Below are 13,917 nucleotides of genomic sequence, written 5' to 3'. Positions count from 1 at the left end.
GACTAAGTACACTGCCCATAAGTGCATTAGTAGTTAAGTTTTGTTAGGTTATAAATTTAAAACTGGTAGGTATACTTTGCTCATCAAGTTTTTGGTGGTTTTGCAGGGAAACAACTTAATTCAGTTTTTAGTTAGTTTGGTTTAGATTAATTGATCCTTTTGTTGGGTAAACACCACAAAAAGTTAATTTTCTTTTTATCTAATTTTTCTATTTTCTCAGTATTCACGACGTGACAGCTTATCTGTCACGACGTGAGAACTGGAATTTTTTGATATTTTGATTTTTTTGTTTTTAGTTCATTCTTACATGTTTTTCTTTAGTTTTGTTTTAGTGATATATGATAGGGGATTAAATTCTAAGATTGTGCCCCTACTTGACGATCCAGAATCCGAATTCCACAAGAAGAAGTAGAAAAAGGTAGACAAAGTAGTGGTTTTCAATCAGACAATGGTTTTGAAAGCTTTGAGAAGACTCCCAACAAGAAAGGAATCGGGTACGAGCCAGAAATAGAAACCGAGGACGATTTAGGAGCATAAGTCGAAAGCGATGTAGAAGAAATGGAGGACATCACAAGAATGACGATGGACGAGTACAAAAAGCAGATGTGTAATGACAACAGGCATGGTCTTATTCCACTAGAAGTTCTACCTGCAACAAACTTTGAGCTTAAGGGACACATTCTCTCGATGCTCAAGGATATTCCATTTTCAATGTGCCTAATGTTTCAAGAGATGTGGTGCTATTAAGGATGCTTCCAGTGACATTTACAAGAGAAGCTAAAATTTGCTTAAAGTCACTTGCACCTAGGATGATCACAAATTGGACCAATCTTCGCAATGAATTCATTGAGCAATTCAGCCCTCCCTCGAAGATAGCCAAACTCAAAACGAAAATAGAAAACTTCCAACAAAACGATAGTGAATCTTTATATGAAGCTTGGGAGAGATACAAGGGAATGCTAAGGAATTTCCCTCAACATAATCTTAATGTGTAAAAAGAAGTGTCACTCTTCTATGATATGATAAACATGACTACGAGGCAACTCCTTGATTCTCAAGGACCCATGACGAAAAAGGACCCAACTACCATCAAGACCTTAATTGAAGACTTTGCAAAGCATTCGAGAGAATACCACAACCATCGTGAAGATATTAAAAGAAGCAAGGTAGGTGCGGACGGAGGAAACGAAAATTTACCGGAGGTGATGGCGAACCTCGATAATATGGACCAGAGGATCACCAATATGGGTCAATCCATACAAGCTATACAAGTGGGTTGTAAGCCTGAACTACATTCAGCGGCCCGTGGCGGTTTAGGAAAGGAAAGTCAAGGCCCTTCGTAATAAAGAGGTGAAGCTAGTGAAGGTGCAATGGCAGCACTGAAGGGGCTTAGAATGGACATGGGAGGCAGAGGATGAGATACGAGAGAACTACTCGAAATTGTTCGCATCATCAAACTTCAAGGACGAAGTCTAGTTCAAGTGGGGGAGATTTGTAATGCTAATTTCAGGTATCTATTTCTTTTTAGAATTTTAGAGTTTTGGATGGGAACTCGACGAGTTGGGGAGCTCCAACTCGTCGAGTAGAGATCATTGTGGGACACAGGATTTAGGGCCTACTCGACGAGTTGGAAGGCCCAACTCGACGAGTAGGCGCTGTAAAGGAAAACCCTAAATTTTAGGGTTTGCACCCTACATAATCTCCTTAAAACCTTGTGGCTGACCTTCCATTAGCCTCCAAACCCTAAGAACGTCAGTGCTAAACCCTAATCTCCACTTTCCCTCATATTGTGAGCTAGAGTGATTTTTGGAGCTTAAGAAGAAGAAGATAGTGAGAAGAAAGAGGAGATCTAGCAAACAAAGCCCTCACTCTTAAGCTTGACCATCTTGTGGACTATTGTAAGCACTCAAGATTCGATTTTTATCTTAGAGTATGACTAGATCTTGAGTTTACTCTTCATTTCCTATCATTCTTGTCGATTTCATGCATGGGGTTCATAAAGTTTGCAACTTTATGAATCTCCAAGGAAAAATGGTCCCATGGTGGGCTAGATCTAGCTTTTGGTCAAACATGGATGCCATGCATGGATTTTAGGGTATATTTTCCCTCTTTGGCCATTTTGACTTCAAGACATGCATTGGACATGCATGTCCATAAAGTCTCCATCTTTGGAATGTTTTGAGGATTAGAACCTCTTCTGGAAGGAGGGATTCCAGATCCATAAAGTCTTGAACCACATGGATAAGCTTTTGGAGCTTTCCAACCTTTGTTAAGGGCTTTAGAGCATTCGGAGTGGTTCTAGACGACAAAGTTGGAAACTTTATCCTTCTAGACACCTTTAGGATTAAGATCTAAGCCCTAGAGTCCCTGTAATCAACGTATCATCCGAATAAGCAAACAGAGGGAAAACTCGACGAGTTGCCCTGGCAACTTGACGAGTTGGATCGGGTTTCCCTGTTTACTGGATATTGAGTGAACTCGCCAAGTTGATGAGACAACTCGGCAAGTTGGCTAGGGTTGTCCCGATTTTCTGGACTCTGAAGGAACTCGACGAGTTGCTAGATGCACTCGACGAGTTGGTGTCAGCAAGGACTGTTGACCTTGACTTTGACCAGGGTTGACCAAGTTTGACCTTAAGGGTATTTTTGGTATTTAAGGATTTTGATAAGACCAGTCGCATGATGATTGTAGGTAGTTGAGTTGGAGGTGCGCATTGGGACTTATCTGATCTTATCTCATCAGTTTAGTATTTTTGAGAGGTGAGTCTCCTCACCATACCAATGGGTCGAAGGCACCAAGGTCGGCCCATTTTGTGATATGTGGTACACTAGTTGATGTAGTGATGTGTGGTATGTTAGTTGGTTATATGTTAAGTGGTATGCTAGTTATATATGTGATACTTTCAGGGAAGACCATGGGGGAGCCCATGGCGCTTAGATGTAAGACCATGTGGGGGAGCCCATGGCTTTTCAAGTAAAGACCATGGGGCGAGCCCATGGCTTTTCAGCTAAAGACCATGGGGGGAGCCCATGGCACTTAGGTTTAAGACCATATGGGGGAGCCCATGGCATCCTGGAGTAAGACCCTGGGGGAGCCCATGACTTATGTGGTTTATATAGCTTTTATAGCTAATATGTATTATGTGGATTGTATGGAGTATGCTCTGGGGAACTCACTAAGCATTAGCTTACAGTTTGTTGATTTGTTTTAGGTACTTATGAGCCTAAGGGAAAGGGCAAGGTTTGATGACGCGACATGCACTTTCTCAGGCGTTTTTATGGGACACTCTGATATTTAAAATAAACTTGTTAATGTTATGAATTCGAAAACAATTATTCTTGAGATTTTGTGATTTATTGGAAATGTTTTGATTATTCAAAAATGAAAAAAAAAATCTTTTGAAAAATTGGGTCATAACAAGTTGGTATCAGAGCTTAGGTTTGAGGGATTTGGGCACACTCTCGAGTGTGTCAGGACTGAAACTAAGGAATAGGTAAAATTATTTTCAAAAATAAAAGTTAAAAACTTCTTAAAATGGAAAGGAGGAGAGTGCAATGCGCATGATCGGCCGATCCAAGTAAGTAGTTCCCCAATATGTTAGCCATGTTATACTGATATTTGAGTTATGATAATCGTATGAATATTGCTACATGTATGCTTTCAAAATTGTATACGGTTAGGGTCTTATAGCCTCAGAATGATTTATTTGGCCTTACTTCTTGTTCCTTGTCTGGTTGTGGTCTTAGGGTAGAGTCTGTTATTCGAAAGTCTATTTGATCCTGTTTTATGTATAATTTGCATGCATAAGGCAACCCGTTATGATTGAATTCTGATTTGATATGAATGGAGCAAATCTTAGGATAGCCTAGGATTTGAGTTGTGTAGTAGCTATGAGATATGTTTTGTTCTGGGACGAATTGGGGTTAACAGGTAGAGCCTTGGGGAAGGTACAGGTAGGTGTGGAAGGTAGTATTGGGCCCGTACTACTGAAAGCACAGGACCTTTACCCGAACTAATGCTAGACTTGGAAGCTCTAAGGAGAACCGGTGTGGGGAGGTCCCCCTTTTGGACATCCTGATCATTATGGTTTATGATATTGCAGTCATTATGGTGGTGACACAATTTGGATCAGGGGGATCAGGATCAGGATTCATATCTGGGTTGGGCGACGGTACCGAGCCCATTGATGAGAGGCTGCGCGAGCTCATTGCAACCGAGGTTACGAGGGTCATCCTTGACGCTACCCCGGTGATTTTTGGGATGGTCAAGGAAGGGATGATGGAGATTATGGAGGAGAGGCTCAGGGCATTCAGAGCCGAGATTTCTGCAGGCCAGGTCGGGGCCCGAACTCCCTCGTTCCGGGAGTTCAAGGCGTGCGGGGCGCCGAAGTTCTTTGGGTTCAGGGACCCCATAGTTAGCCGACGCTGGGTGGTAGACATAGAGAATGTCCAGAGCATGATTTCTTGCCCTGATGCAGGGAAGGTGGGTTTTGCTTCGTGTATGCTAAGAGATCGAGCCCGATATTGGTGGGGGGAAAGTGACTAGCTAGGTGGGAGCAGCCGGTGTGGCAGAGATGACATAGGCCGAGTTTCTCAGACGATTTGATCTGGAGTTTGCACCACCTATTGAGGTGCAACGGTTAGTAAGGGAGTTTCATGAGCTCCAGCAGACCACCGAGAATCACCGCCAAGTTTCGGGAGTGAGCACTATTGATCCCACAGTATGATACCGACGAGGATATGAGGAGGACGAGGTATCATCCCATGCTGAGGGATGATATCCGAGAGTTTGTGAGCTTTACAGGGTGCAAAACCCTGAATGAGATGGTGGAGAAGGCCCGTAAGCGGGAGATGGAGTTGGACTTCCGCACCAAGCGGAAGCCTGAGCAGGCACAGACAGAAGTAGGTCAGGATAAAAATCCTAAGACCTCAGATTCTTCCGGTAGGGGCCAGCAGGGCCGTGGTCGGTGTGCCAAGTGGGGTAAACCACACAGTGGGGCTTGTCAAGAAGCAGGTTCAGGATGTTACGCCTGTGGCCAGCCGGGTGACATGAGCAGGGATTTCCCCAAGAAAGGCTTGATTTGTTTCCACTGCAACCAGACTGGCCATAAGCAGGCCGATTGTCCGAGGTTGCAGGGAGGGGAAGGAGCAGTGGCGGTGCCTGCACCCGCCACACTGAGGATCACTGATGGCCGCCCTGCTAAGGCGGATGCTCCAGCGGTGAAGAGCCGTGCATTTCAGTTGACTACCGAGGAGGCTCGAGCAACGCCAGACGTCATGGCTGGTACGTGTTTTATCTTTCCTGCTTGATATTGATTTGTATTGCTTATGTGTGTGTGTGTGTATATATATATATATATATATATATATATATATATATATATATATATATATATATATATATATATATATATATATATGCTCATGTATAGGGACCTTTTTGGTCAATGGTATGTCGGTGCACTTTCTATTCGACTCGGGTGCTACCTGATCGTTTGTATCTCTTGCGCTTAGTAAGAAGTTCCAGGATGCATCAGGGACGTTGAAGTCCTCGCTTGAAGTTGAGATTGCGGATGACCACACTGTGAGTGTTGTGAGGGTGTATCAGGACTGTGTCCTGAATGTGCTCGGGGAGAGGTTTTATGTTAATCTAGTCCCAATACCGTTGCGAGGGCTGAAGGTGATCGTCAGGATGGACAGGTTGGGGGCCAATGGGGCCATGATCGATTGCGAGTGCCAGTTAGTGAGGGTTCGAACCCCTAGTGGGGGAGGACTGGTTATTCATGGAGAGAGGGCCTCACAAGGGCCAACCCTCTGTTCAACTGTGAGGGCCAGGAGACTTCTTCAACAGGGTTGTTCGGGATTTTTGGCATATATCTCGGATACGAGGGTTAAGGCCTTGACAGATTTGGGTAGTATGCCAGTTGTTCGATATTTTCGGGATGTCTTCCCCGAGTAGTTACCTGGAGTGCCTCCGGAGAGGCAAGTGGAGTTTCGTATTGATTTGGTGTCGGGTGCTGAACCGATAGCCCAGGCACCGTACGGGCTAGCTCCGCCCGAGATGCAGGAGCTATCTATGCAGCTTCAGGAGCTGGTAGACCGAGGGTTTATCCATACGAGCAGTTCCCTGTGGGGAGCACCGATCCTATTCGTGAAAAAGAAGGATGGTTCACACAAGATGTGTATAGAATATCGAGAGCTGAACAAACTAATGATGAAAAACCATTATCCGCTTCCAAGGATCGATAATTTGTTCGATCAACTGAAGGGTACGTCTTGGTTTTCCAAGATTGATCTTCGGTCGGGGTACTATCAGATGAGGATTCGGGATGAGGATATATCGAAGACAGCTTTCAGGACTTGGTATTGGCACTATGAGTTTGTGGTGATAATATTCGGGTTCACCAATGCCTCAACAATGTTCATGGATCTCACGAACAGAGTGTGTAGGCCGATGTTGGATCGGTCAGTGATCGTGTTTATCGACGATATTTTCGTCTATTCTAAGACCAAGGAGCAGCACGAGCAGCATCTGTGGGAGGTATTGGAGACACCGAGGACGGAAAGGCTTTATGCCAAGTTCTCAAAGTGTGATTTCTTGTAATACCCATAAAAATCATGCAAAATTAAAACTATTTAAATCATTCAAAAACCAATAATTATTACAAATTGTTTTCAAAATAGTTTCATGTCAGAGTATCCCATAATCAAATCCTAAAAATATAAGGAGGTGCACGATCACACATTCGCCTTCCCGCGATCATCAGAAGTACCTGAATCATAATCAACAACTATAAGCCCGAAGCTTAGTGAGTTCCCCTAAAATACCAACGCCACTCTTAGAACCTTCAGCATGTCTGGTCCGCCCACCCGGGCCTTTAGCCTGTCTGGACTGTTCTCCGGGCCTTCGACCTGATTGACGTGCCATACCGGCCTGCATTCTATCCGGACCGCCATGGGTATGTTGGCCTATAGCACACAGCAGGTCCGCCTCAACCCACCCCAAACAAACAACCATGTGCACATAAATATCATACGCTAGCTAGCATGTACAGATAGTCATACAGATCTAATATATCACTAACATAGCATCATCCTATATACCAGGATACCGACCTAACCGGTCATGTCACACCCCCGGCCGAGGCGGCGGAACATGTCGGGCTGTGCGACTAAGTTTATGGATCACAGATAAATTGAATATACAGCACAGTTACAACAATAAACAAAACAAAATTTCATTACATATTTATGTTTTCATACAAGGTTCTTACAGATAGTAATAAAATAATAATACGAGTTTGCCTTAACAGTTAGGCATAACAGTTCAAAAGTAGAAAATTAAAGTACTTGCGAGCCATGTTTTCCATCGTCAGAGTGTGCCCGAAATTTCACTGATATCCTGAGAATACATGTATTTTGAAAGTCAACACGAGGTTGGTGAGAGTCACAGGTTTTCTGCTAGCCGCAGTAATAATACTTTCAAAAGCCCAAAAGTATTTTTCTTGTGTAACAATAGTTTAAACAATGCTTGTTATGAGTCTTTAAAAGCCAAAAAGTATTTTTATAAATAAATCCATGCTTTTAAATAAAAAGTGTTTGAAATAACTTCATAAAAATTTAAATATATCCATTGTATAAGTAACCACTATACTTAAAAATAGTTCTGAAAGCAACCAAACCTATGGTTGTAATGAAAAAGTGAGAGAGATTTGTGTTAATATTTTAGTGAGTTCTATAATCGAGCTATGGACGAAAAGTACCCTTCCCTACAACGCTTCATTGGACGTCGTAGTAACGATTGTAGACACATATCACCTGCTACGGTTGATCAGTCGATGGTTGTAGCTAGCAACCGCAGGTGGGGTTGTCGACCCCATATAGATCTATACATATGTACCTCGCTCCGAAGATTAACGATTATAGCAGTGTCGGGCAGGCTAAGTGATTAAACTCAGCTAATGAATAGTAGCGTCTCACTCAAAAACCATTAACGAAAAGTTTGTGAATAACTCTCAGCCCTAACTTAATTATAGTTAAGTACCAGTCATAATGAATTTCGTAGTATAGCATTTGTAAAAGCCGAGTATGGTTGACGTATTTATAAAAGTATAAATTACTCGCTTTTATAGAGATATGTATTTCAACATAAAGATCTTGTATAAGTGTGTAAAGTCTTTTGTATAAAAGTATTCATGGGTGTAGTCTTTGAAACTATGAACTACTTTTATATTTGTATATGTATGTAAAGCCTTATGCACGAAAGTATTCACGTATGGAAGTCTTTATAACTATAAACGTGTAGCATGCATATCATATAAGACTTATGTATTTGTATAATAAATATTATTTAGCACATGTATTCTTAACGAGTAGTTCTGAAGACCGGAATGTATTGCCGAGAGGTCGTGATTTCCGGGATTAATCCGATTTCCTAGAAATAGTTGTTATAAATTAATATTTGGTTGACATTGTGTAGTTGGACTAAGTGTAATGATTTATAAATTTTCTAATTATCTCAAAATTTATTTAAATAATCCATTTAAATAAATTTTTATTTTAAAAATTAAAATTAAAATTTATTATTTTCCCGAAATACTTTAAATAAACCAAGAATATTTTAAATTGGGCTAACTTCAAAAGGAAATTTATTTATACTAAATTTTATTTAATAAATAATATTTATAAAATTGTTTATTTAGTTTTGTATTAAAATTGGATTTATTTTGAAAGTATTTTTCCAGTTTAAGGTAAGTTTTAAACATTCTTATCAAACTTTTATTGTTTAAATCTTACATTTGAAATAACTTTCTTAAAGGAGGGACTAAATTCGGGCAATTTCAAAGTATGGGGACTATATATATTTAATTTGCAATGATGTTTGAACAGTATACAAGTTTATAACAGGAGGCATATGCCTCCTGTTCTTCTTCCCCGACGTGATACGCAAACGAAAGAAATAAAAATAAAAATAAAAATCTTGCAGCGGTTGATTATTATTATTTTTTTTTGATGGTTCTTGATACATGGAAGCTTAAAACGAAATCAAGGGGGTGGAGATGGCTTACTAGTGACGAAATGGAGGCCAGAAGTGGTGGCCATCGGTGGTTATCGCTGCAACAGGAGGCTGACGGGGGTGGTGGTTCCGATACTGCTGCCTCCGTTCTTCCTCCTTTCTGTTGGATTTCGATGCAGGGGGTATGGAGAAGCTTCCTGGGATCGAAGCAAATAGCAAACTAAGCTTAGGGATGAAGTTTTTGGGTGGTGGCAGTGGGTATTTGAAGGTGGCAGTTGGGGGGGGGGGTGGGGGGGTTCTTCCAGCTTTTCTGGAGATAAATGGTGAGTGGAGAGGAAAAGAGATGAAGTTTTTGGGTGGTGGCAGTGGGTGTTTGAAGGTGGCAGTGGGGGGTTCTTCCAGTGGACATAAATGGTGAGTGGAGAGGAAGAGAGTGATAGAGAGAAGAGGGAAGAAGTTGATGATTTGTGTCGAATGAAGGCACCATGCATTCCTTTTATAGTAAAAATCCATACACACAAACCAAATGAGCCATACCTCAACCCTTACCTTGTACCTTTGATGATATGTGCAAGAAATAAAAGATATGACACGTGGGGTGAGGTGAAGAGAAAAGAGATCAGATTTCTGTTTTTGTCTCTTGGGGTATGGGTGCGCCCCACATGGGGCTAAACCTCCATTACATGTTCAAAACATACAAAAATTGGGTGCTTCGGGATTCGTGCGTCGATTTTATTTTTCGAAAGCTCCGTTAGATGGATTATAATTCAAGGATTCCAGAACATCAAACGGATTAATTTTTGGAGTTACGGATCTCCGGGAAATTGCGTTTGAAGTTTTGCGTCTTAACGGCTGGCGGTGTCCGTTTTCGCGACTTTCATAAATATTTTCATAAAAATTATTTCGAGTGTGAAATTAAATAATATACTATATCCTGAGTCCAAAAACGCTCTCGGAAACCCCGTCGGCAAAGCATAAGTGCTTCAACGGTTCGATTCGGTTTTACGCGATAAAAGAAAAACAGTGTTTTACTATTTTTTTTTGAACCGGCAAATATAATATATAACTACTCCTAAACTAACACCTAAATCCACCTATGTCCACGACGGGACTAGAACCCTCAACCTCAGTGTTTTATTATCTGTTTTATTAAAACGGTCGTATCTTTTGCACATGAACTCAGTTTTTAACGATCTTTATATTTTCGAAAAACAGGGGAACATGTATCATCATATTTTAATGTTTGTTTTGCTCAAAACTGATTATTGCTAAATTTCAGTTTTCAGACACATTAATCAGCGCTGCAGTTGAGCGGTTTGATTTGGTTACCAGTTTACACATTTGGGCATAAAAATACCATCATATATTATATAATAATTGAACTTAACTCATTTATATTTTTTTAGATGCACTTAAAACTGAATGAGTTAAATTACAAATAAATTTGCCGTAATTTAGTCGTTTGAACTCTATGCCCTAAATTTCGGGATGTCACATTACCTCCCCGTTCAGGGAATTTCGTCCCGAAATTATTACATTCTTGGCTACTTTATACTAGTAGTTAGTTGTTTCACTAGTGGAGGGGGCATCATTGAATAAGTGTGGGTACTTTTGCTTCATTTGGTCCTCGCGTTCCCAAGTAAACTCCGGCCCTCTACGAGAGTTCCATCGGACTTTTACTATAGGTATGCGATTTTGCTTGAGTCTTTTGATCTCCCGATCCCTAATCTCCACTGGTTCCTCCACGAAATGAAGCTTTGTGTTGACCTGAATTTCATCGAGTGGTACGACTAGGTTTTCATCGGCTAGGCACTTTTTAAGGCTACACACGTGGAAGGTATCGTGAACTCTGTTAAGCTCTTGGGGTAGTTTGAGCTTGTAAGCTACCAGACCAACCCTTGCCAGGATCTCGAAGGGTCCGATGTAACGGGGGTTTAGCTTTCCTTTTTTCCTAAACCTGATAACACCCTTCCACGGAGCAACTTTTAGTAGGACATGGTCTCCTACTTTGAATTCCAACGGTTTACGCCTATTGTCAGCGTAACTCTTCTGTCGGCTGCGTGCAGCCTTTAACCGCTTTTTTATCTGAACGATCTTTTCCGTTGTTTCCTGAATTATTTCAGGTCCAGTGAATAGTGTATCCCCAACATGCTTTCCAGCTAGTTGGGTGTCTCCCACTTCTGCCCAACATAACGGTGAACGACATTTGCGCCCATACAACGCCTCGAATGGAGCGACCTTTATACTAGTGTGATAGCTGTTGTTGGAATAGAACTCAACTAATGGCAAGTGAATCTACTATCTCGGCCCGAGATGATAGATATTGGCACACCGTGTAGTCTGACTATCTCCTTGAGATAAGTTCTGGTGAGTTTTTCCATCTTATCAGTTTCCTTGATGGCTAAGAAGTGAGCGGACTTGGTCAAACGGTCAACCACTACCCATATGGTATCGTAACCGCTTGATGTCTTGGGAAACTTTGTTATAAAGTCCATTGTTATTTGTTCCCACTTCCATTCTGGAATTTATGGTTGTTGTAGCAGGCCAGACGGCTTCTGGTACTCCGCCTTGAGCTTGGAGCAGGTCAAACACTTACCGACATAGGTGGCAATTTCTGCCTTCATATTGGGCCACCAATAATGCTTCTTGAGATCGAGATACATCTTATCTGATCCTGGATGGATTGAGTATCTTGATTTGTGGGCTTCGTCTAGAACCAAACTCCTGACTTCTCCAAACCTTGGAGCCCATATTCGGTTCATGAAGTATCGCGTTCCGTCTTCCCTGAGGTCTAACTGTTTGTCCATACCCCGTAGGTTTTCTTCCGCGACATTCTCAGGTTTGAGTGCTTCTACTTGAGTATCACGAATTTGGGTAGTGAGGTTTGAATGGAATGTTAGAGTTAGAGCCTTTACACGAAGATGTTTCACTCTTTCTTTCCTGCTTAAAGCATCTGCCACGACATTTGCTTTACCGGGATGATAACGAATTTCGCATTCATAATCATTTAGTAACTCGACCCATCTTCGTTGTCTCATATTAAGCTCTTTTTGAGCAAAGATGTGTTGGAGGCTCTTGTGATCGGTGAAAACGACACACTTGGTTCCATAAAGGTAGTGCCTCCATATCTTCAAAGCAAACACTACAGCTCCCAACTCTAGATCATGGGTTGTGTAGTTCGTCTCATTTGGCTTCAGTTGTCGGGATGCATTTGCAATAACCTTATTCCTCTGCATCAGTACGCACCCTAACCCTTGACGTGAGGCATCACATTATACTACAAAGTCTTCTGTTCCCTCGGGAAGAGACAAAATCGGTGCACTGCATAACAATTGCTTCAATTTCGGAAGGTAGACTCTTGATTGTCTCCCCAGTCGAACTTTTTGTCTTTCTGGGTTAGTGCGGTGAGAGGCTTGGCTATTTTGGAGAAGTTCTCGATAATCTCCAATAATAGCCTGCAAGCCCTAAGAATTGGCGTACTTCGGTTGGTGTTGTTGGTGGTTTCCAATTCTTGACAGCTTCGATCTTCGCGGGATTGACATGAATCCCTTTACTGCTGACCACATGACCGAGGAAATGAACTTCGTTAATCCAGAACTCAGACTTAGAAAACTTTGCATATAGTTTTTCTTTTCTTAACAGTTCTAGAATTAAACGCAAGTGTTGTCCATGTTCTTCCTTGGTTCGTGAGTGTATTAATATGTCATCGATGAAGACAATCACGAATTTGTCCAAGTAGGGTTTAGACACCCGATTCATAAGGTCCATGAATACGGAAGGTGTGTTGGTCAGTCCAAATGACATCACTAGAAACTCATAGTGACCATATCTGGTTCGGAATGCCGTCTTTGGAATATCTGCTTCTTGAACTCTAAGTTGATGATAACCGGATCGTAGGTCGATCTTCGAGTAGTAGCAATATCCTTGTAATTGGTCGAATAGGTCGTCGATCCTCGGGAGTGGATACCGGTTCTTGATAGTGAGCTTGTTCAACACTCTATAGTCGATGCACATCCTGAACGATCCATCCTTCTTTTTGACAAATAATACCGGGGCTCCCCAAGGGGAGAAGCTTGGTCGGATAAAGCCTTTGTCGAGAAGTTCCTGAAGTTGACTAGATAGTTCTTGCATTTCCGATGGAGCCATACGATAAGGAGATCGTGCCACTGGTGCTGCACCCGGGATAAGGTCGATTCGAAACTCAACCTGTCTGACAGGAGGTACTCCAGGTAGGTCTTCTGGAAATACATCCGGGTAGTCGCACACTTGTGGTATGTCTTTGATTTCCTTACCCTTGTCTTGCGTATCCACCACGTGGGCTAAGAAAGCATAGCATCTCTTTTGCAAATACTTCCTTGCCTTCATGCAAGTAATGACTCTTAGATTTTTCCCTGACTTATCTCCGTAAATTACAAGGGTTTCATTGTTTGGTAAGGGTAATCGTACAACTTTTTCGTAACATAGAATCTCCGCTCGATGGGCTGATAACCAATCCATTCTGATGATTACATCTAAACTTCCAATGGTTATGAGCATTAAGTCGACAGGGAACACGTGATTATTCAGGGTGAGAAGGCAGTTTGTGAGTATTTCTAAGGTGCTTTCTATTTGACCATTGGCTACTTCTACCGTGTAAGCATTATTGAGTTTGCATGATTCATGATTTATCATTTTTCTAAACTGGTGGTAAATAAAGCTCTTATCGGCACCAGTGTCAAATAATACGGAAGCATAAATATTATCGATAGGAAATGTACCAGTAACCACAGTTGGTTCCTGGCGTGCGTCTCCCACACCTATCACAAACTCCCTTCCTTGACCACCCTGTCTCTTCAGCTTAGGACAATCTTTCCTGAAATGTCCCGGTTGGTTGCATTCGAAGCAGGTTCAACTTTCTTTTAC

General features: G+C 41.8%; 1 protein-coding gene, 1 long non-coding RNA gene and 1 other non-coding gene across 3 annotated transcripts; all 3 read right to left on the bottom strand.

Annotated features, from left to right (window-relative positions):
- Positions 1–878: 878 nt before the first annotated feature.
- On the bottom strand, positions 879–985 carry LOC145110261 (small nucleolar RNA R71). The gene has a single exon (XR_013709645.1). It is a non-coding gene; the product is annotated as a small nucleolar RNA R71 (small nucleolar RNA).
- A 6,227-nt stretch (positions 986–7,212) lies between these two features.
- Positions 7,213–9,520, bottom strand: LOC145169118 (uncharacterized). The gene is made up of 2 exons (XR_013742318.1): positions 9,068–9,520; positions 7,213–7,401 (listed from the first exon to the last, which is right to left on the bottom strand). It is a non-coding gene; the product is annotated as an uncharacterized LOC145169118 (long non-coding RNA).
- A 1,049-nt stretch (positions 9,521–10,569) lies between these two features.
- On the bottom strand, positions 10,570–13,686 carry LOC145106582 (uncharacterized). Its single transcript, XM_079043546.1, has 3 exons — positions 13,164–13,686; positions 11,677–11,968; positions 10,570–11,272 (listed from the first exon to the last, which is right to left on the bottom strand). Exons 1-3 carry the CDS (start codon positions 13,684–13,686, stop codon positions 10,570–10,572), a joined length of 1,518 nt encoding a protein of 505 aa, XP_078899672.1.
- Between the last annotated feature and the right edge of the window lie 231 nt (positions 13,687–13,917).

Source organism: Lactuca virosa, chromosome 4 (genome assembly GCF_052849685.1).
Source record: "Lactuca virosa cultivar CGN04683 chromosome 4, Lactuca_virosa_CGN04683_v6, whole genome shotgun sequence".
NCBI classification, from domain to species: Eukaryota; Viridiplantae; Streptophyta; class Magnoliopsida; order Asterales; family Asteraceae; genus Lactuca; species Lactuca virosa.
The sequence above is the reverse complement of the archived record's forward strand: the minus strand, read 5'-3'. Positions and strand labels throughout refer to the sequence as shown.